The sequence below is a fragment of the Leuciscus leuciscus genome (genome assembly GCF_965113295.1).
Source record: "Leuciscus leuciscus genome assembly, chromosome: 15".
Lineage (NCBI taxonomy): Eukaryota > Metazoa > Chordata > Actinopteri > Cypriniformes > Leuciscidae > Leuciscus > Leuciscus leuciscus.
The window spans coordinates 12,907,697-12,932,178 of record NC_138739.1 but is presented as its reverse complement, the minus strand read 5'-3'; the positions used below and the strand labels follow the sequence as shown (position 1 = coordinate 12,932,178).

General features: G+C 40.2%; 1 protein-coding gene across 1 annotated transcript; it reads left to right on the top strand.

Annotated features, from left to right (window-relative positions):
* The first annotated feature begins 9,463 nt into the window (after positions 1-9,463).
* Positions 9,464-23,843, top strand: LOC309476156 (uncharacterized protein). Its single transcript, XM_082139382.1, has 5 exons — positions 9,464-9,582; positions 12,598-12,927; positions 13,432-13,773; positions 22,245-22,384; positions 23,669-23,843. Exons 1-5 carry the CDS (start codon positions 9,531-9,533, stop codon positions 23,705-23,707), a joined length of 903 nt encoding a protein of 300 aa, XP_081995508.1. The 5' UTR covers positions 9,464-9,530; the 3' UTR covers positions 23,708-23,843.
* Positions 23,844-24,482: the final 639 nt, after the last annotated feature.

The window sequence follows — 24,482 nt, the reverse complement described above, 5'->3', positions numbered from 1 at the left end:
TATCATCAGTGCTGTGGTACCTGCACATGTGTGACAGAGTGTGTTGATGTCCAGATGTGTGGTCTGGTTGCTGATGGGATTGTTCAGCACACAGCTGTAGGTGTTTTTATCCTGATATTCCACCTCCAGAGGTAGAGAGAGACTGATGCTGAGATCACACACACTGATGCTGGACAATACACTGATTCCTTTGTACCAGGAGAGAGTCACATCACTCACATTCAACACTGATGAACACACCAATGAACATGATGATGATGATGATGAAGAACATTGTGAAGAGTTACTGATGACAGGCACAGGCAGACGAGCTGGAAAACATGAGAGAATAATAAGGAATATGGATAAATCTAATAAAGTTAATGAGTGCGTTTGTCATCCCACACACTGAAATAATTTTATAATGTAAATAGTTGCAGTAACAACAAGAATATGAACATTTGGGCAAATGACGTCTCGACTCACCATAGACAGAAACACTGAATGTTTTTGATGTCAGTTCCCCTGCACTTATCACTAGTTGATAATCTCCGGTATGTTCAGTTGTGGTGTTTGTGATGGTCAGAGATCCAGTTTGATCGTCCAGCTTCAGTCTGTCTCTGAATCTCCCATCAGGAACATCATCATATGTGGAGAAGATTTGCTTCTTCTTTTTGATTTTAGCTATGAGAGAGTTGTTAGCTCCAAATTTCCACAGTATGTCGTCCCTTTCATGTATTTCAGTAAGATCAGTGTTTAGAGTGACAGAATCTCCCTCCATCACTGTCACTGAATCACCAAACACACCTGGAGAACAAACAGAATTTAGAGATTAAGGCTCATGATGGTTTTACAAAGTCAGCTGAAGTTGAGAACATCCAGAGCATCAGCAGAAACACAATGTAAAATGTCTATAAACCGCTACCGTACAGAGAAACTGTCAGAATAAAGCAGAGAAAACACAAATTGTCAATTTTAAAGGTTAACTCTCGCCAAAATGCAACCTAGGGTCTTTTTGTTAATCTACCCGAGGCGAACATTCGTTTAAAAGCGAATGGAAACGCCACTTTTAAGACTGACCGTATTTTCATTTTCGGTCAGATTGCTTTTTGAATGGGAGTGATTGGGGCATTTCTATGATAGCATCAAAAATCGCTATTTTTAAAACAAGATTTAGATCACTATCTAGTCTGCACTATAAGGTTGTGTATTAGTTCAACTTATATGAAAATAACCTAAGTTGAACAGTAGCAGACATGCTTTTCCTAAAAAAAAAAAAAAAACGAAAAAAAAAAAAAACATACACATTTTCTTTATAACTTACCAGTCAGACTCCAGCTGCACAAACAGAAAACAAACATGCGAGACATTTTCTTCAGTTGTTCAGCATGTGATGTGACAGCAGAACTGGTGTGTGAATCCTCCCACCGTTTAACACTCATCACTCGCTGCATTTGCATAATGTTATAGGTCATCTGGCCCTTGTTTAGACTTCTATTGTTCTTAATGTATTCATATTTTATATTTTAATCAAGTCAATAAAAATCTGTATCTTTTTACCCCATAAAGGTTCATATTAGAATCAGAATCAGAATGAACTTCATTCACCAAGTGTGCGCAAACACACAATTAATTTGTTGTGTTTTTTTTATTTAGTGTCTAAACGGCACATATTAGCTCCTTTAAAAGAGCACCGCCCCAGTGAACACTTTCATTCTGAGAGCGCAGTTACCCGACTGCTTTATATGGATAAAAGTAAAATATTGTGGGAATTGTGGATAACCTACGTTTCATGGTAAAATGCAGCTCAACTCTAGATTTGTATATTTAGGCTACTCTAAATTTTAGTGAATTGAAAAACTAGAGTAAAAGATAAAACCATCTGGCATCTCACAGTTTGACTGAAGTTCATCATCTCTTAGTCAAACTGAAAGAGGCTGTGGTTGGTTTTTACAGAAATGAGGTTTGATCTGCTGGTGGACAGACATTTAGGTGACACTGGGAATTTAGTGCTTGTGTGTTTAGTTTGAAGGTGAAGAGTTTCTTCCTGTCCTGATTGGGGGGAGGGGTGTGGGGGGGGGGGGGGATGGGGGTCATGTGATAATGAGCTGATGAATTGAATCAGGTGTGTTTGATTAGGCAGTGTTGGGGGTCCTTCAGGAGCAGGGTTGGGGAACACTGCTTTAGACAGTATAGAGCGATGATGTGTGTGAAATTGTAAAGCTCTATTCATTCCATATTCTGTTTTCTACAGTAGAGATCAAAATTAAAAAATAAAAATAAGAAACAATTAATTATTTTCAGAAATATTGTTTATCTTCATTGTTTGAAATTTGAAGGAATATTAGCTGTGGGTATACCATTGTTCTAGCATGTTTTACAAAATAACCAAAGTACTTCAACGAAAACCTTTATTTTGTAGAAAACAGCAATCAAAATTAGAGAACAATAACTATCGCAGCACAAAAGAAAACATTACAACTAAAATTTGAGTCAAAATGTAGTAGGAGGTGTAGAGGCCCTTGCTTTTAATGACCTTAGCAAATCTGCGGCCACAGGACATCACTAGATTCTCACACTGCTCTGGTGTGATCTTGGTCCACTCTTGGTCCAGGCTCTTCCACAGTTCGGTAACTGTAGTGGGTTTCGTAGCCATAACTTTGTCGCCAAGGATTTTCAATTGGGTTTAGATCAGGACTCTGGGCTGGCCATTTAATTATGTCAATGTTATCAGCTTCAAAGAACTGCTTTACCCGTTTTGCAGTGTGACAGGGGGCATCTGCTGATGAGAAGCTTAGTCACTGCAGAGTGAGCTTTCAGTCCGAATTCTCTTAAACGACGAGACACTAGCTGCGTTTACATGGACACTCAAAATCGGATTGACGGCTCAATCGGACTAAAAAAAACCTTCATGTAAACACCTTAATCGATCCGATTGAGCTCGATCCAAATGAAATTTCGATCGGATTGAAAGGGGTGGTTTATTCCTTTTGTAATCCGATCGAGAGAACATGTAAACACTTGATCGGATTGAAAACCGAAACTGAAAGGACTGCGCATGAGCAATGACGTCAAATAGCGTAATGACGTATGATGCGCGGAACGAGCTGTTCTTCCTGTTGCATAAAGTGTCATATGAATAAGTGTTCAGTCATTCTAAAGTTCTCATTTCACTCAGCGTCTGTGAAGTGATGCAGGACAACGTCTCACCAGTCCTTGTTTCAGTCCTTGTCCTCATCCACAGACGACTGGTTTTGGGCATTTTTACTGCGTGATAAGCAGCACGGAAAAATGGTTAATGCTCATTATCTCCAAATCATGACTAGAGACAAATTAATATTACGTCTGCTGTTTAAAACAAATAAAGAACCAATAGAGGAGAATATTATGCGCGAACAGCGGGAAACTCTTTATATTTGTGCAGTGTGCGCATGTCAAAAAATCTATTCCGATTTGATACTTGTGACTAAATGTAAACGCGCACATCAACCCGATTACTTTATTTATCGTTCATGTAAACACCGTGTTCGGATTCATCAATCGTATTGATTTCATTCCGATTGAACCAAAAGGTGTCCATGTAAACGCTACTGTAAACCGAGACAGATCCTTACAGTGTTCAGCTCTGAACTGGCGAGCAATTCCAGCTGCAGTGTTGAACCGATTCCCCATTGAAAGTTGTTCTGCATTGTCCTGTCCTCTCGTGCATTTGTCTTACGTGGATGACCAGCCTTTTTGGGGGACTTGAATGAATGAGTGTCTTTTGTAAAGCTTCAATATTCTAGAAATCACTGATTTAGAACAACCAATTTCTGTTGCAATAGCTGAAATGGTCTCCCTTTGGCCTTCAGGACAACCTGGTGTCGCAGGGTTCATTCACCTTAGAGGTGCTTGCCATCAAGTCAGTTAAAATTGGAAATTACCAAGTCAGTTAAAATTGGAAAGTTTGCTGCCTGTTAAATAGGGTTTGCCAGATAATTAAGGAAATTAGCACCAAGTGCCAATATGCAACAAAAAAAGCCTGCCTTATATTTTCATGTGTGTTAAGATAAAGATAGAATGTTTAGTTGAGTTTATGGATGCTATGCTATTTGTGAACCACTAAATTAAACTAATACACAGCAACAAAATACAAAAAATATATTAAAAATGCTACTGTAAAAATGTCTGAAATGGAGCATAGTGACAGTCAAGCACACTGGGCATGAGGCCCCAGTGCATCTTTTAACGCTTCCTCAAAGTCAGCTGACATATAGCGCCTCCAACTGGGCCAACAATGCAATGGCTATTCTAACAGTACTGTCATGTTTGTCAACTTCATGGACATTAACCTCAAAATGCTACAGTAAAAATATTTGAAATTGTGTATGATGATAGTCAAGCACACTGGGTGTAAAGCACCAATGAAACGCCCCCAAATGGGCCAACAATGTGATAGCTCTTCTTACTGTATTGTCAGATTGGGTCCATAACTTCAAAATGTTACAGTAACAATTTGAATATATTAGTATGCGATAATGCGACCATACATATGTATAACGCTTTTCTCAAATACACATAATTTCTAAGCAGCTTTACAGAAAATGCATGTTTCTATGTTACAAAACCATAATAGCATTTTATGAGATATCATTGTAAGACAGCACAAATTGTAGTATATAGAAATATCATATATGCATTTAAGCTAAATTAGTGTGTATTTTAAAGCAATGATAAAATGATTATTTTATAATCATTTTATAATCATGCATTATAATCATGCATGTTTGATGTCCTGGAGTCCTTGCAGGGGTAGGTTTCATCTATCCAAAGGTGTGGGCTCATCTGAAGTCTTCATACGAGGCTGGATCCAAGCTGGAGCTGACATACTCTCTAATTACCTTGTGATGTTGAAATTTGTAATAATAATAAAGAAAATATTCAATTGATTTAATAATGCATTCAAAGGATGACATGCAATAATTACAGAATAATGTAATTATAGTTTTTATATTTTTACAGTTATTTTCTGATGTCTGACATTTCTGTTATTTACCTTTCAAAATAGTTAATTAACCTTTTCTGAAAATAGAAACAACAGAGTCTCTAAAAAGTGTGAATAAGAGAAAAACCACATGGTCCCTAAATTTAGCTGATGACGTTGAATAATTAAAAACAATACTGTAATTATATTTTATGGGTCTTTATATTTTTACAGTCCATTTGCGCTGGTAGGCCTATAGCAGTGTAATTTGCATTTCAAAATAGTTTACTATTCTTTTATTATTAAAATAGACATAAAAGCAACACAATCATTTATAAAAGCGTAAAAAAGAGCAGATTCTCAACAAACGCGGAAGTTCACAGCTGTAAATCAAAAGTAAAAAGCTGGATTCAGCGTCCTCTATCCAGTTTGCTGTATACTGCTTGTTTATTTTATTGACTATACACTAAACTATATAGGCTACTATTACTTAGTATTCGCATTGCATTTAGGAAGACACTTCAACTAGGCTACTGAAACCTATTCTCATTATATTGTAATGACCAGTTATTAACGCAAGATGGTTGTGTTTTTGTGTTAGTAAAGTTATGTGTGTTTATGTTTAAGGTAGTTCGGGTGTTCTTGGTTCATTTACTGCTTTGTTATGTAAAAATGTGGTTATCACCGTCATCGAAAGAGATGTGTAAGATGGGGTTTTGCCTGTGCAGTTCTTATTTTATAGTCAAGATTTAGAATGGAGGATGAAGACAGTGCCGCCTGTGGTGTAATCGGTTTTATTGTGAAGGGCCTAACAGGAAGTACGGGGACTACTGTGTGTGTACTGTGATGTGAATGGCTGCAAAATAAATGCTGTTCAGTTGCTCTACAACGTGTCGCTTGAATCTATTCCCAAAAACACGACACTGCCTCCTGCTGGGTTATATTACTGCTGCTCCTCTCGCAGATCATTTTCGTGCGGGGACACAAGTGTTTTTAGCTTGCTAGCAAGTAGTCTAGTTAAAGAAATGTAGAGTAGCTTGACTCCAGTCAGCTCCCACGTTTAATAATTGGTTATTACAATGACTCAGTTAGTATTTTATAAAAGAGGGGGGATTAAATGTAAGGAAATAGATTATTATTTCTAGAATGAGGATTGGTCACACGTTTCTGAACAGCACTTTATTTATTTTAGGAAAACACCAGAGTGGCCTGTGTTCATATCTGGAACCTGAGACAGTGCACCATGTTTTGATTTCTTGTAGAATTTATAAGAATTTGTATTTAATTTTTTAATAGACACTGGATTGTATACCAGGATAGTGCACTAAAGTGCTAGTTCAATAGATGGCAGCAATGAAAGTATGTTACGGGCTGCCGTAAAACCCCAAAGAAGAAGGAAAAGAAGAAGGCTACTGAAAGAAGTGTGTCGCCATTAAAGCGAGAAGGGTTTGACTGCAGAGCAGCAGAGCCACAGTTTCACCCAGGGGGGCAGGGTTTCATAAAATATTGAAGCTTCCCCGGGCGCCGCCATTGATTAGCGGACCCCCACCTGCTGTTAGCATTCCATTGACTCCCATTCATTTTGGCGTTACTTTAACAGCGATTAACTTTACATCTGAGGCGTTTAAAGACTCCATTTGTCCATTATTTATTCATAAAGAAAAACGAAAATGTATAAAAGGCTCCATTACCTTGTATCTTACGTTATGGCCCCGTAGAAGCAGTTTTTGTAAAAATTGGCTAACGATTGCGTCATATCCACGCGACTCTCTGTCGCACAGAGATTACCGTATGGACAGAAGTAGAAGCTTGCACGCAATCGGGGGGACGTGGAGGGAAAATGACAAAGTAATTAATCAGAATACTTAGCAAAAGTTTCTCCTGCTCCTAGCTCATGGACACCTCCTACTCACACTCTCCGTCTCTGCAAGTTTCGGAAGGGAATGATTCAGATTTCTCTTGGCACAACTACTAGAAGACAGACGGGATGCTCACGTCACATCTACGTCGTCAAGCTCAGTTTGAGTCTGTGCAGTACGGTCAGCCATCAGGAAGTGAGTGCTTCTAATTGACTTCACTTTTCTCCGTTGAAACCTATGGGGTCGCTGTGTCCAGTTTATATACTGTCTATGGTTTCACCCATAGATATCATATAATAAAGGCTAGATGTCTCGTCCGCGCTGCTGGACAATGGAGGTCAACGTGTCCACGATTTTTTTAAATGAGGGAACAAATAAGTCGTCGTAACAACTAATTATTTAGATCAGTGGACAGGGCGCATAAAAGAACAAGCAGAGAGAGAGAGAGAGAGTGCCCCGGCCGCGCGCGCGCACTCTCACCGTCTTCAAACAACACGAGCGCTGTATTGCTTTCTCTCCCTCGCGCATATCAACATCAATTGACACAATAGTAAAAGGTCGGAAAACCAATTGTGTTTTATAGATTAGTAGTTTGTTCATATAAAGTGTATGATTAGCAAGTACATGTTCAGGAAATGCATAATACAAATTGTTTGGGTAAATGTAACGGTAAACGGACTCTGCACGAAGCTCTTTTGAAGCTGTCATATGGTGTCGCTATTGGACACTTAATTGTGATTATTGCTGCTCAGAGGTTTCTTATAGGCTACTGTTGACTGTTTTATCGTTGTTTTTTGAAGAAGCCAATAATAACCAACTGCAGAACCGCAGAACCATACGTCATAACAGTGTGAGGACGACAGCTCCAGCCTGACAGTCTGATGCTGGAAGTGGGCGGGGTCAAAGTCTGATGCCGGAAGTGGGCGGGGTCAAAGTCTGATGCCGGAAGTGGACGGAGTTCATGTTTAACATGGTAGAACAAGGAAAAGAAGAAGAGAAGAAGCTAAAAATAAGTTATATCTTTGTTAAATACAATATACTTAACGTTACGCTTACAAAACGGCTCTAAGTATTTTGTAAGTTAATATTCAACAATACTATTGATCTGTCATTGACACCATTATATGAGAACTGAACTGAGCTGGATGATAACATCACAGTTTTCTCCAGAATGGCTAACGTAACGTTATATAGATTCATTAACTGAATGAATAACTTTTTTACAGCAGAAATGAATCAACACTGAACCTAAATAAGATGGATTAAGATGATTATTATTTTCCTATGATCCGTAAAGCTGCTTTGAAACAATCTGTATTGTAAAAAGTGCTATACAAATAAAGGTGACTTGACTTAATAAATGTGACTAAGTGAGAATTGTGACGATGGCACTTGATCATGTATTGTTATTTTACAGTTGGATTGTATCACTTTGTTAGGTTACATATTTATGGTTTGTGATTTAATTTGTTGTTAAGCGTTGTATTTTATAGCATTTGTTAAATTTTCTGACCATGAGAATTGCATTAATTGTATTTTATTTCACCTACAGAACCACATAATTCAGAGAGGTTCAGCGCTACCACCTTTGGAGCAATGCACAACATGCTGGAGAAATGTTCACTGCCCTTTTTGTGATAGCAGTATTTTTAAACAGACAAAATGGGACAAATTGAATAATCACATTAAAATCCACTTTAAAAAAGGCTGTTGTTCATGGAGGTATGAACATCTGGAGTTATTTTTTAATATACAGTGGCAATAGATATTATTTTACATTTAGCGACTTGCATTGCATTTCAAGGTACACATATTTAATAGTAGTCCCTTTGGAATTATATGGTTTTCTGCATGATTTAGACAAAATATTAAAATATCTTCATTAACGTCTAAAGGTTACATAAACAATCCACACTGAAACTTAAGCTAACAAAACACAAACAATTATATATTTCTGTATTTATATTTTGTTATAATAATATTTCATATCTATGAATGCATCCCATTAAACATGCAAACACATAGGATAAGTTTGAGTAGGGTTGGAGTTAAAGGAGATGAAAGGCGCCTCAGGATTAACTGCCTGCATAACTTTTATAAGATTTATTTTCTTTGGTTTGATTTTATTTTGTATAACTTATTTATTATTTAGTTCGATTTTGTATTTTTATTTAATTACTATTATTTATTTGGAGCAATTAAATCAAATGTTCAAACGCTCAACCTCTGTTTTCATATCATTATTTATTTATTTTTTAAGCTTTGTTCAATTTATATTGTTAATCATTTGACTCAACAAAAAAAAAATGGATAAAGTATAATTTTAACTTTTAAAAAACTATTAACATTTGTTAATAGTAGTATATTGTATTTTGTAATAGGACAAAACATAATTCTTATATTTTATCATATTTGAGATATTACATTTTCAATTAAATCGTTTAAATGCCTTGCTGCGCCCACTTTCGGCATCAGACTGTCAGTCCTCACACTGCTATCTATGACGTATGGTTCTGCGGTTCTGCAGTCAGACCTATCTCGAAGAAGCAGCAGAATTACTCTTGCCTCGGAGAAAACAACACGGGCATAGCGACAATTTTGTATTGAAACTGCGCATGCGCGGGTAAAACTGTGCCTCTGCAGACGTATATTATTGATTAAAGCAGAAGGACAGAACTTATGTATCAGAAACTGCATACATTTTTATTTTTATTGTATATGCATTCAAAATGAAGCTTGTCGTTAATTTGCTGTCGTTAATCTTGTTTGTACCCGAGAATGGTAAGAACTTGCATTACAATCTTTCTTCCGTGTTGTTGTTGTTGTACCTACTTCTGTGTGCGCAATCTGCGCATCGGAAAGTGCATTAGTGTGAGAACAGAGCCTACCACGGTCCCGTTCGATGATCGACGAAACGAGATAAAGGGTGCTTCTCAATCTCAATACTCTTAATTTTAAGAGTTTAAATGTATGCTTTCTCGTTTCCTCGCTTCTCTGTCCTCCAGTCTGTGACCCGGAAACCGATCGAGCACAGACAACTTGAAGGACATCTCCATTCTCTAACTACACAGTGAGGAGTGAGGAAGCTTTCCAGAGGAGTCATGAGCGAGGATACACAGGTGTCTCTTATGCAGAAGTCTTTCTAGTCGAGAATCCGGTCGCACGTAACGTTATACATTCTCCCCTTTCACAATCACATCGGTCACAATCATTGTAATTAGGCTTTACCTTTGCAGTTTAAATAAATCATATATCGCACACATATCAGCAGCGCATCTTGCTTTATCTTTATTATTTCTTAAATAACCAAACGTATACAACATAAGGATCCTTTGAGCGCTGCTTATGACGTTCTGAAGTGACGCTCGAGTGATCGAGAATATTACAATACACCAGTGGTTCCCAAACCTGTCCTGAAGGCCCCCCAACACTGCACGTTTTCTTTGTCTCCTTAATCAAACACACCTGATTCAACTCATCAGCTCAATTAACCCATGTGATAATGAGCTGATGAGTTGAATCAGGTGTGTTTGAGTAGGGAGACAAAGAAAACGTGCAGTGTTGGGGGGCCTTCAGGACAGGTTTGGGAACCACTGCAATACACAAATAAGCTTTCCTTCGAGTCCCCCGTCCTTATTTTCTTTCCTTGCCGCCTTCCAGGGAAACGAGGATGCACTAATAATAAATGAGAAGCACCCAATATCCAGCTGTCCCGTAGCGCCCACAGACGTCTCAGGCAGGAAGTGAAGGCGAACCATATAGAGCGGGTCTTAACTACAGTTTTGTGTGTGTGTGTGTAATTTTCTTTTGTTTGATTTATATTACAAGCGATTAAATATCATGGATTTTATAGGATTTGCACAATATTTAATAATTCCTGAAATTACAAAAAATACATGATCTGATTATTCATTCATATTCACAATGTAACGTTAGTTAACTAATGTAACATTATGGTGTTTTTTGACTGTGGGCTATTATGAGATAACATTCATGTCATGTTCATTTTGTAATAATTACTTAAAGACACAGAGCATTGATATTTGATGTCATATACATTTTGTGAAATTATTCATAATGAATATTAAATAAAAAGTATATTAAATATTAAATAACAAGTGCAACATGTTACCTACTTCTCACTTAAAAAGACACTGGTAACACTTTGCATTTACAATAAGGTTTATTTTGTTAACATCAGTTAACTACATTTTTTAAAGGGATAGTTCACCCAAAATTGAAAATTTTGTCATCATTTACTCGCCCTCAAGTTGTTCTGAGTCTGACTAAACCTGTATGTTTCTTTTTTCTGTTGAACACACACAAACACACAAAATATATTTTAAAGAATGATGGTTACCAAACCATTTCTGGTCCCCATTGGCTTTTTTCATACTATGGAAGTCAATGGAGTCCATCAACTGATTGGTTACCGACATCCTTCAAAATATCATCTTTTGTGTTCAGCAGAAGAAAGAATCTCATAGTTTGAAACAACTTGAGAGAGAGTAAATGATGACAGAATTAAAAATTTTGAGTGAACTAACCCTTTAACTTTAACGGTAAGCAATACTTCTACAGCATTTATTAATCTTACTTAATCTCAGGATTTACTAATACATTTTTAAGATCAAAATTTGTATACGTTAACAAAGGCTTATAAAATATATTGTTCATCGTTAATTCATGTTAGTTAATTAATTAACTACTGTAAACAAATGACACCTTACTATATACCAAGACATTTCAACAACAAATAATAGAACAAAAAATATAATTCAGAAACTATACACAAGTATAATTGTAATAAAATTTGTTTAGAGGTTTTCTGTCCTGTAACATGTATGTTTTGTGCTTGGACAAAAATGTGCTTGGAAACATCACAGTGGAAGATTACAAAGCTGGAATATGTTGTGTGTGTGTGTGTGTGTGTGTGTGTGTGTGTGTGTGTGTGAGTCGCGGGCGCGATCGAACAGTGGAAACATAAAAACATACTCCGTCATGTTCATACAAGACATCATTCAAACTGCAAAGTGTTGCAAAACGTTGGAGGATATTTTGCAAATCATTTTTTAATATGTTTTGTGACAGTTTGTTTTCAGAAGTTTCCAAGAGTTAGTAAAAGAGTAAAAAAAAAAGTTAAAACTTTAAGTATCTATTTTTTATTAAGTATTTATTTTGTATTAATACATAACCTCATTGTATTAATTTATAATGTAACATTATAGCGTGACATTGTGTCAATAATCGTCAAGCACAGGTGACTCTGCGTGGTGGGAGGGAGCCCCAAATCAAATTCTGCTTAGGGCCCCCAAAAGGCTCGGGCCGGCACTGCGTGAAAGGGTTGATTTTAAAAATATATATTTTCTAAGTAAACAACAATAGCCCAAGTTTAGTAAAACATTTTTTATTGAGACTATAAAAAATAATTCTGCATCCATTTTTAGGTGTGCCAGCTGCCACCCTGGCACACCCGTGGCTACGCCCCTGTCGCATACCATTACTTTCTTTGTTTACCAGTTCTGTCTAACAAAGTATTAGATATGACTGACAGAGATCGTAAATTAATGAAGACGGAGAATGTGAGTGAGCTCTGTGTGATCTGAGGAGCTGCAGTTGCCCAATGCCGTTCTCTTCTGGCTGGTGTTCTCAGCGCCGCCCGTCAAAATAAAAGTCTGGAGCGCCGTCAAAATAAAAGTCCCGCTTCCAACACATAGGCCAATCAGAAAAACTTATCGGCCTTGGCGATATATCGGTCGACCACTACGTTTTGTTTGGTTTATGTTTCTTCTCCAGGTTCATCTGGTGTTGATGATGAAGTGTCAGTGTCAGTGATGGAGGGAGATTCAGTCACTCTAAACACTGGTGTTGAAACAAAAAAACAAGAAGATATTAAATGGTATTTCAGTGGCCTTCTCGTCGCTCAAATCAGTGGAGATCTCAGTTATAACTGTACAGATGTTCAGTGTAATAAAGATACTGAGAGATTCAGAGACAGACTGAAGCTGGATCATCAGACTGGATCTCTGATCATCATGAACATCACAAACACAGACTCTGGACTTTATGAACTGAAGATCATCAGCAGCAGCGACAGTGGAAATATCTTCAATGTTACTGTTTATGGTGAGTCATTAGGGAATGTTTAAATGCAGTTAATATGTGTTTAAAGCACATTGTTAATGTGTTTTTACAATGATTTTTAGTTTTTTTTTTACCTGTATATAAATTCACTTACAGTATATAGGTCATCTCTTTACTGTGACATTTATATAATAATCTCACTTTACATCATTAAACAGTTCCTTTTGATTTAAAACTAAATCATTTATATTGGCAAGCTGCTTTAATGGTTAATTTTTTCGTAGGAATCTGCAGTTGAGCTCAGATGGAGTCTACAGCGTTTAATCACACCATCTCTGATCAGCTTCTTCTTCAGCTTATTATCTGTTTAAATGAGGATTTAAAGTAAAATAAGTATATCAGATGTGTTTATGAGCACAGACCATGCATTAATGTATCTTTTCAGATCTAAAGTCAGAGAGGTCATGTTCACAGTTCTCTCATGTTGTGTAGTTTTTGTTTGTGTTCAGCAAAAGATCCTCCAGCATCTGTTGGTTTGTGTTTCAGGTGTTTCTGCTGCTGAACAAGATGGAGTGAAGAGTAAGACAGTGAATGAGGGAGAATCTTTTACTTTTGATCCTGGAGTAATAAAAAACCCACATGATGTGATGATGTGGTATTTTAAAGACATTCTCATCGCCGAAATCACTGGAGATCAGAGTAAGATCTGTACAGATGTTCAGTGTAAAGAGAGATTCAGAGACAGACTAAAGCTGGATCATCAGACTGGATCTCTGATCATCACAAACACCAGAAACACAGACTCTGGACTCTATAAACTACAGATCAACATCAACAACAGCAGATTCAGCATTACTACAGTGAAGAGATTCAGTGTCTCTGTCATTGGTGAGTGTATAATTTATCCATTCAAAGCATTTTCCTTTGAGGAATTTAATGAACAGTTGTAAGAAAAAAATTATGTAGATGTCGAAGATCTCAAAAATGAAGTTTATTACAGCTTATCAGTGGCAAGGTACACAGGTTCACCGGCGTCAGAATGAACCCAGAACATCCAAATCTTAAACCTTTTATCCTCTTCTTAATGTAAATGAAGTTGCTCTTGTTGCAACAGCTGTGATCTGTATGTTAATGAAGTTGTGACACCCCATTGTCTGAGAAGGTTCTCTGTTTCCTACACCTATTTCCATTCTACAATTGATAATGACCATTTGCTCAGGATGTGATCAAGCCAAATGGTGAAGAAACAATATAACTTGACTTTCTTTTATCTCTATGTTAATTAAGCCATTTTGGGGATAAGCTCATTCTAAAATATAGTTTGGAGTGGAATCTGGGTCGAGGCTGACTACAATTTCTTACACAGTTACCATACCTAGGGTTGCCAACTTTCTGAAATAGAAATAAGAAGGGGGGGGGGGGGGGGGGAGGGGGCATGCCCCCATGGAAGAAAATTTAGGCTATAAAGGCTATCATGATCATTTTGCCAACAATGAACCATGGATTTGTTTAGTTTATAATACGTTTTATTTTTTACTTAAACAAATACAACATATAACATTCAAAACTTATCGGCTTAGACTGCATTTGAAGAAAAATAAACACAACAGTTTTCTGTAGCCTTGTGCGAACTTATTCAATAGAATTAGACTTCTAGAATGTTCTTTCCAGTGCAAAAAAATATATTTTAAATTTAATTAGACAACATTTTAAGGAAGTGTAGTGCAAATATATTTATATAATTATACTTCCATTATAGTTAACTTTCTTTCCAGTGCAAAACAATAATACATAAAAAAACAGCTAATAAAGAAAATCTAAAATATTGCACTCAAATACTGCATTCAAGCAATACAACACCTGTATGCACATGGAAAATCTCACAGAAATAAATAAACCTCCAGACTAAGCACATTGTGCAGCTATTTTTTCCATGTGTACTTTTTTGATTTCTTTACAATGTTAGGCTAAACCTGTACTATATCTTTTAATATAATCACTTTCTTATCAACTATATTTAAAGCCACACCGCGGAACTTTTGCGGGCGCTAGGGGCGCTAGACCTGTAACTTTCACGTCTAGCGCCCCTAGAGGCCACAAGCGCCGCAGCACTGTCGCAAAAGCCTAGAAGACATCCACTTAATAAATTAATTGCACAAAAAGTGAACAGAAAATAATGTCTGATCAGGTAAGTCGCATAGACCAGGGGTGCACAACCCTGCTCCTGCCGATCGTCTGTCCTGCACAGTTCATCTCCAATCAAACACACATGTCTTTAATTTTCAAGCGATCCTGAATACGTTAATTGGTTGCTTCAGGTGTGTTTGATTAGGGTTGGAGATAAACTGTGCAGGTCAGGACAGTCGATCGGCGGGAGCAGGTTATAGATGTTTTGTACCTAAAACTAAGTTGTTATTGTGCTTGTTTTGGAGTCATTTTATCTTTAGATCGGACTTACATCGTTTTATTTGTGTTTTTCCTGTAGTAACCTATGAATTTGAATCTAAAATCATATAAGCCTCTAATAATACATACACGTTTGTATCTAAAATCATATAAGCCACTAATAATAATACACACATATATGAATGTGTAAAAGGACAAAGAAACTGAAGCCTACAAATAACGGCAGTAGGCTATGTTGTGACTTATATCAGTTTTGTTACACGATTTCCAGACTTCGCAGTAAATATTACATTATATATCCACATTTATGCCGATGTTCGTTTTATTGTCAGTCATTTTCTTCACCGCTTGAAGAATCTTCAGAGTCCTCTCCCGAAACAGGGAGAGGACGAGGAGGACGCGGAGGACGACGAGGGAGAGCCGGGGGGAGGGGGAGGGGAAGTGTGAGCTCTGGTGGCCGTGGACGAGGAAGAAGAAGCATCAGACCATCTACTCAGACAACGAGCAAACTCCTTTCCAAGATCGACTCTTGTTTTCCCTCGAGCACGATCCTTCTCTGGTTTTCTCTTTTTTGCCTCCTCAGAAGCAGTTTTAAAAAATGTATTGCCTCAGCCATGTCCGCGAGCCGAGCAGGCGGGATAATAGTAGCAAATGCCTTAGCTCCATGAGTATATCAGAGCCTATGGTCACGTGACGGCCGTAAAGCGATACGTTCTCCAGGTCACATGACCTGGCCAACGACGGTCCGTCTTCTCCAAACTTACATAGGCGGTGTTTCAAGAGGGCAGCCCCGATCGGAGCATTAATAGTGTCAAACGCTGTATATTGGCCTGAGGAATCATTTAAAATAACTCGTATGCGTCAACTCTTTAGGTCACAAAGTCCACGGTGTGGCTTTAAGTTTTAAAAATCCACATGATTACATAGCCTACCATACCAGCCTCTGGAGACGTCTGACGGACAAGGAACCTTGACATCGCTCCCTCCTGTGCCCGGACAATTGGCCTTGTATTCATTGTCCCTCACGCATTCCAGCCACGGGTAGTCATTTTCCCATTCAATTCTATATGTTTGTGCTCTTTTCTTTTTCGCCGGCTGCTCGGAGCGAGGTAGTCATTTTTACATTTCCCGCTGTTGTCACTTGTCGTCATCGTTGCTATGATACGTGACTCACAATGACTGAAACGACCAATTAAAAGGGCATTCTCTGATGATGTTCCAAGATGTTAAAAACGCTACGCTGATCATAGACAAACAGGGGGAGAAATTAGTATCTACCGCACCGTCGTTTTTTTTGTTCTTATCATAGCCTACAAATGTCTTCGTTCATAGTCTGACATATATTAGAAGCTATGTGTCATGGATTTGCACTGAATTGATTCTCAAAAATACGGAACAAAGTGCGTTCCGTATCAGTTCAATACGGAACAAGACTTTTATGTGTCATTACCATACCATACCATACCATACCATACCATCTTCTTCCGCTTAAACGGGGCCGGGTCGCGGGGGCAGCAGTCTAAGCAGAGATGCCCAGACTTCCCTCTCCCTAGACAATTCCTCCAGCTCTTCCGGGGGGACACCGAGGCGTTCCCAGGCCAGCCGGGAGACATAAGCCGCTTTCCGACCAAGTAGTTACAGGAACTTAGTTATAGGAACTGTCCACTTCTAAACAGTTCTATGAACTACTCTCCCCCAAACTCGGTTTTGCTGTTTGCGTTCGCACTGGCCAAGTGGCCATAGGAACTGGTAGGAGGGGTAAGGGAGTGACGCAAGCACGGCGACTTTTATTTTGACGGAGCGAAGGACCTTTATTTTGGCGGCGCTGAGAACGCCAGAGTAAACAATGCTCGCATTCTCTGTGTTCATTAGTTAGCGATCTGTCTAACAGTACTGTTAAACATGTTATTAGATAGAATTGTTATAGAAAGTACACAGTATATGAAAAAAAAAGTTATTAGCCTATGCCGTGTGGTTGATGTCCAGTGTTGCTAGCTGAGCAGAAATACATAATCATGTTTGACTTGGTCCCCTCAAAGTTGCGTTGGATTTTCTCTTCAGCATAAAGGTTTAGAGGCCCATCTAGGGCTGGGCGATATGGCAAAAATATCATATCACGATTTTTTTCAGGAAAATCATGATTCACGATTTTTATCACGATTCTTTTTTATGTTGGTTTTACTATTTTGTGACTGAGCATTACAGCCAAACTAATGTCCATATTTTAAAAACAAAGCCTTAGGCTTTTTACAAAAATTACAACATTTTTAACAAAATATAAAATAAAAAAGAATGGCAGACAGGGGCGAAGATAATTTTTTTTTCATTATTTTCTTTGTTATTAAATATTAAGATCAAAGATACATATTACACATACACAACTTAATATACAAATTAAATAAACAGTACTTTATGTTTTAAGCTACAGTAGGTGTATTTAACAGTAGCATTGAAGAAAGTAATTCAATGAACAAATATGAAAATAAAACAAAACATAGACTTCACTGTATAAATTATACATTGATACTTATTAAAGCTACTATTAAAAGTTATCAGTCAAGAGCAGTGAGTGATTTTCTCTTTGCATTTTGTTGTTTTATTAACATTAAAGGGATAGTTCTCCTAAAAATTCAAATTGTCATAATTTACTCTCTCAAGTTGTTTTAAACTCGAATAAGTTTCTTTCTTCTGTTGAAAATAAAAGTTATTTGGAAGAATGTGGGTAACCAAACAGTTGATGTACCCCAGTGACTACCATAGTATATTTTTCTCCTATGGAAGTCAATGGGGACCAGCTATACTGTTTGGATAGCCAGATTCTTCAAAATATTAATATTAGAAAAATATTAGAAAATATTAGAAGGAAATGAATACAGGTTTGGAACAACATTAGAGTGCGTAAATAATGAGAGAATTTTTATTTTTGGGTGAACTATCCCTTTAAGGACAAGCGGCAGCGTGTTTACTATTACTACTGTCTCTTTAAGAGCTGCGCGCAACGCGTCTAATATACACGCATTTGACAAGCAGATTTTCTCTAAATTTTCTCAAGTTTGCTTTCACTTTAGACATAACCGACTTTGTTTATGTAAACCTTGTGTGTATTTGACAGTATTAGCACAATAAGACTCGAAAGATAACTTAGTCCAGTATCCAGGCGCTGGTAGACAGGCTTTTAGTGCATGTGAGCTTCACATGTACGCGCTGAGAAACGCACACGTTAGAACAGCGCATCAGCACGCGAATTAAATGTTTAACCGACAAGGCATTAAAGCACATGCAAATTATGAACTTTTGTGAACTGCAGTGTCCCGTTCCGCTGTGTTAACATTTTATATGAATATACGTCGCGTTGTTCAGTATGTTGGGACAGAGGCGCCAGAACAGCAACTGAGAATGCACGATTCTACGATATTTCTTCAAATGCAGATCGTGGAGACATTTTAATCGTCCACGATCAAAAATCGTCATATCGCACACCCCTAGGCCCATCTATCACTGTTTTCCATGTTTGTATCTAGTTTCTGGTGTAAATATATAGGCTATAATCTGTGTGTTTACATATAGCTGTTTTAAAAATGGCAGGTGCTGGTGTTTTGCGTGCGTTCGGTCATCAGCGTACACTAACGTCATGAGTAGTTCCTATAGTGCTGGTTTAGACCCTACTCTGAAGTAGGAGCTAAATTAGTTCCTCCAAATGGAGTTCCTAGAACTAAAATCGTTCCTAGTTCCTGCGGTGCGAACACGCCGACATCCGGGAACTTCCCGCAATAGTTCTAGGAACTGTGAAAAGGTTCCTCCGGTCGGAAAGCGGCTATAGTCTCTCCAGCGTGTCCTTGGTCTTCCCCGGGGTCTCCTCCCAGTGGGACGTGCCCGGAACACCTTCCCGGGAAGGCGTCCAGGAGGCATCCGGAACAGATGCCCAAGCCACCTCAGCTGACCCCTCTCGCTGTGGAGGAGCAGCGGCTCTACTCTGAGCTCCTCCCGAGTGACAGAGCTTCTCACCCTATCTCTAAGGGATCGCCCAGCCACCCTGCAGAGAAAGCTAATTTCGGCCGCCTGTATCCGGGACCTTGTCCTTTCGGTCATGACCCAAAGCTCATGACCATAGGTGAGAGTAGGAACGTAGATTGACCGGTAAATCGAGAGCTTTGCCTTGCGGCTCAGCTCTTTCTTCACCACGACAGACCGGTACATCGACCGCATTACTGCAGAAGCTGCACCGATCCGTCTGTCAATCTCCCGCTCCATCCTTCCCTCACTCGTGAACAAAACCCCAAGATACTTAAACTCCTCCACTTGAGGATGGAACTCTCCACCAACCTGAAGTAGGCAAGCCACCTTTTTCCGACTGAGGACCATGGCCTCAGATTTGGAGGTGCTGATTCTCATCCCAGCCGCTTCACACTCAGCTGCAAACCGTCCCAGTGCATGCTGAAGGTCCTGGTCTGAAGGGGCCAACACGACAACATAATCCGCAAAGAGCATAGACGAAATCGTGTTGTCCCCAAACCTGACACCCTCCTTAGAAATTCTGTCCATAAAAATTATGAACAGGACCGGCGACAAAGGGCAGCCCTACCGGAGTCCAACATGCACCGGGAACAAGTCTGGTTGGGCAAACTCCCATGAACCCTACAGCACCCTGTAGAGGGTATAGAGCTGGTCCAGTGTTCCACGGCCTGGACGAAAACCGCACTGTTCCTCCTGAATCCGAGGTTCTACTATCGGCTGTATTCTCCTCTCCAGTACCCTGGCATTGACTTTCCCAGGGAGGCTGAGAAGTGTGATCCCCCTGTAGTTGAAACACACCCTCCGGTCCCCCTTCTTAAAAAGAGGGACCACCACCCCGGTCTGCCATCCCAGAGGCACTGTCCCCGACTGCCACGCGATGCTGCAGAGGCGTGTCAGCCAAGACAGCCCCACAACATCCAGAGACTTGAGGTACTCAGGGCGGATCTCATCCACCCCTGGCGCCTTGCCACCGAGGAGTTTCTTGACTACCTCGGTGACTTCAGCTTGGGTGATGGACGAGTCCACCTCTGAGCCCTCAGCCTCTGCTTCCTCAATGGAAGACGTGACGGCGGGATTGAGGAGATCCTCGAAGTATTCCTTCCACCGTCCGACGACATCCCCAGTTGAGGTCAACAGCTGCCCACCTCCACTGTAGACAGTGTTGGTAGGGCACTGCTTCCCTCTCCTGAGGTGGCGGACGGTTTGCCAGAATCTCTTCGAGGCCAGCCGATAGTCCTTCTCCATGGCCGGTACCCGTCAGCTGCCTCAGGAGTCCCACAAGCCAACCAGGCCCAATAGGACTCCTTCTTCAGCTTGACGGCATCCTTTACTTGCGGTCTCCACCACCGGGTTCGGGGATTGCCGCCTCGACAGGCACCGGAGACCTTACGGCCACAGCGCCGAGCGGCCGCTTCGACAATCGAGGGGGAGAACATGGTCCACTCGGACTCAATATCTCCAGCCTCCCTCGGGATCCGGTCGAAGCTCCGCCGGAGGTGGGAGTTGAAGATCTCTCTGACAGGAGACTCGGCCAGACGTTCCCAGCAGACCCTTACAGTACGCTTGGGTCTGCCGAGTCTGTCCAGCTTCCTCCCCCGCCATCGGATCCAACTCACCACCAGGTGGTGATCAGTTGACAGCTCCGCCCCCTCTTTACCCGAATGTCCAAGACATACAGCCGCAGGACAGATGAAACGACCACAAAGTCGATCATCGACCTACGGCCTAGGGTGTCCTGGTGCCACGTGTACTGATGGACATCCTTATGCTTGAACATGTTCGTTATGGACAAACTGCAACTAGCACAGAAGTCCAATAACTGAACACCGTTCGGGTTCAGATCAGGGTGGCCGTTCCTCCCAATCATGCCCCTCCAGGTGACACTGTCGTTGCCCACGTGGGCGTTGAAGTCCCCCAGTAGAGCGACGGAGTCCCCAGTCGGAGCACTTTCCAGCACCCCTCCCAGAGACTCCAAGAAGGCCGGGTGCTCTGCACTGCCGTTTGGCCCGTAGGCACACACGACAATGAGAGACCTATCCCCGACCCGTAGGCGCAGGGAAACGACCCTCTCGTTCACCGGGGTAAACTCCAACACATGGCGGCTGAGCTGGGGGGATATAAGCAAACCCACACGAGCCCGCCGCCTCTCGCCATGGGCAACTCCAGAGTGGCGAAGAGTCCATCCTCTCTCAAGGAGAGTAGTTGGAACCTCTCAACCTCACGCACAATCTCAGGCTGCTTCCCCGCCAGCGAGGTGACGTTCCACGTCCCTAGAGCTAGTTTCCATGTCCAGGGATCAGGTTGTCGAGGCCCCCGCCCGATCCTCTCAGCACCGGCCCCTTACGGTCCCTCATGTAGGTGGTGAGCCCACGGGAAGGCGGCCCCACGTCGTTCCTTCGGGCTGAGCCCGGCCGGACCCTGTGCGGGGAGGCCCGGCCACCAGGCGCTCGCATACGAGCCTCAACCCCGGGCCTGGCTCCAGGGTGGGGCCCTGGCTGCACCATACCAGGCGACATAATGGTCCTCGATTTACTTTTTCTCATAAAGGGTTTTTTGAACCACTCTTAGTCTGACCCGTCGCCTAGGACCTGTTTGCTTTGGGAGACCCTACCAGGGGCATATAGCCCCGGACAACATAGCTCCTAGGGTCATTTGGGTACTCAAACCCCTCCACCACGTTAAGGTGGCAGTTCAAGGAGGGGCTCTTACACGGTTCAATATTTTAAATCAACCCAATAAATGGGCACTGGACTGTTTAAAAAAAGACTCAATGGCACTTGTAAGTAATGTTATTAACATGCTGTTGTTGCTAAAGACATCTGATGAAGCCATTTAATTGAATTAACTGATGACCAAAGTAGAAAGGTGTAAATATCCGTCTAAGATATTGGTAATGGATTATCATTCACTCTCTCATAATAATGTCTGTTTCTCTGTAGATGTTCCAGGTTCAGGTTTGTCTTCAGGAGCTGTCGCAGGAATAGTTGTTGGTGTTCTGCTGGTGTTTGCAGGTGTAACTGCTGCTGCTGCTGTGATTTACTATCGTCACCGCAGGACCTATACACCAGCAGCACAGAGAGTAAGTATTACATACAGCTGATTTGTACGGTGGCCGAGAGAGCTCAACGCGCTGCAACTGAAGAAAACACATGCAAATAGAAAAACACCTGCAAATTAAGAAAACATCTTCATCAGTTTCACAACACATGTTTGCTCCAAATACTCACAACACAACCAAATACAGAAACGCGCTGCAAAAGTTCACAACACAAACAAATACAGAAACGCGCTGCAAATAGAACAGAACACAACGGAAATGTTTCCGGGGAACCCAATAAGTGACGGACCCGGCTAGGACGCGCTTACAGCTGTCTACTTTTATTATTATTTAATTTTTTTGCAAAACATACAGAGATGACACGTTTATGGCATACAACTTTGTATACAATATACAAAATGTATTTACAATATGTTCAATGTCATAAGAATACTAAAAAGAACAATGAGCTGAAGACTAAAATAAATAAATAAATAAATAAAGATAGAGAAAAAGAACATGAGGGAAAGACATTAATCTATACATCAGTTACATTGTACACATTTTGTCATGTTATGTTAAAATAAGTTTCATAAGAAATGTTAGAATGCAGCTAGGGTCCAAATATGAGACGGCACGTTTTAAAGTTGAGACACTCACACACAGATATAACGCATATTTTAAAAACTTTGTTGTATAAAATGTATATTTATTTGCAACAGTTATGTTAACAGCAATAATATTATATTTCTGGTAAGAACGGCTATTCAGCTGATGGACACGCGCTGCGTTGTCATGGGAACATCCCAGGTGAAAATAATGAGGAAATTACGTTGTCTTTCGTTGCTCCCTTCATCAACATAATGGCACACAAGTGCCCCGCTCCCTCCAAAGTGCCCAATTCAAGGGCTCTGCCGTCTGCCCTTTTAAGAGAGTAGGGCATAGGTAAAGCTCACGAGCAATAACCACGTCCCAGTCGTCCGTCCGTCCGTCACTTATTGGGTTCCCCGGAAACATTTCCGTTGTGTTCAGTCCTATTTGCAGCGCGTTTCTGTATTTGTTTGTGTTGTGAACTTTTGCAGCGCGTTTCTGTATTTGGTTGTGTTGTGAACTTTTGCAGCGCGTTTCTGTATTTGGTTGTGTTGTGAGTATTTGGAGCACACATGTGTTGTGAAACTGATGAAGATGTTTTCTTAATTTGCGGGTGTTTTTTGTATTTGCATGTGTTTTCTTCAGTTGCAGCGCGTTGAGCTCTCTCGGCCACCGTAGATTTGGCAATATATATGATATTTAATTAGTTGTTATCCTTTCTATTTAACACTACAGAAGCAGATATTCACCGGTGAGGCAGTCAAAGCGAGATAGCAAGCGTCTTATTAGAAAACACTAATACAACAGTTTAAGCAATTTAGATGTGATATTGAACTCACTATACTTCACGTTTCTATTATTGTTGTAAAAAAGATGTAATACAGTTTAAGACGGTGATAAATATTTAGGAACTGTAATCCTAAACTGTAATATTTAGGAAATGTAGTGTTTTTGTGTTTGTGTAAGTGAAATATCAATCCTTCTCATCATTTAAACCTTCTGTGAATCTGTATTTGCTTACAGGTTGATGACATCTGAATGACATGAATGAATGCCACGTATGATCCGAATGACAGGAAATTAGGAAATGATGGAGAGAGGATCAGGTGAAACTCTCATTGCACACAGAGTGTCACGATTCCTTGCAGGGTTCCCGCGGGGTCTTAAAAAGTCTAAAATTCTGACCTTTAAATTTAAGGCCTTAAAACGTCTTAAAAACGGCCAGATTTTCATCCGTGGGCTTAAATTTCATTTAGTCAGGTCTTAAAAAGGTTTTACCCTCGTTCATTTCCAGAAACGCTGGCCGCAGAAAGTTATTTCAAAGTAGCAAAAAAGTATAGAGTCTTATGACTCTATAGAGTCGCTTCACGTGCTATGGTAATTATGGTAAATACCAAAAGCCGACGTGGAAAATGCACATGAACACCCCCTCGTGTGGTATTTTCCACTGGGCAGCTCGTAGAATATTTTGATGCACGAGTTGCTGAGATGAGATAACCTTTGACCTTTTCAAAATGGCGGAGAGCAACGCAACGCAAGAGTCGTGAAT

Coding starts and splice junctions, on each gene's coding strand:
- LOC309476156 (XM_082139382.1), top strand. CDS start 9,531: ATGAAGCTTGTCGTTAATTTGCTGTCGTTAATCTTGTTTGTACCCGAG. Junction 9,583..12,597: donor CTTGTTTGTACCCGAGAATG/GTAAGAACTTGC, acceptor TTTCTTCTCCAG/GTTCATCTGGTGTTGATGAT. Junction 13,774..22,244: donor ATTCAGTGTCTCTGTCATTG/GTGAGTGTATAA, acceptor GTTTCTCTGTAG/ATGTTCCAGGTTCAGGTTTG.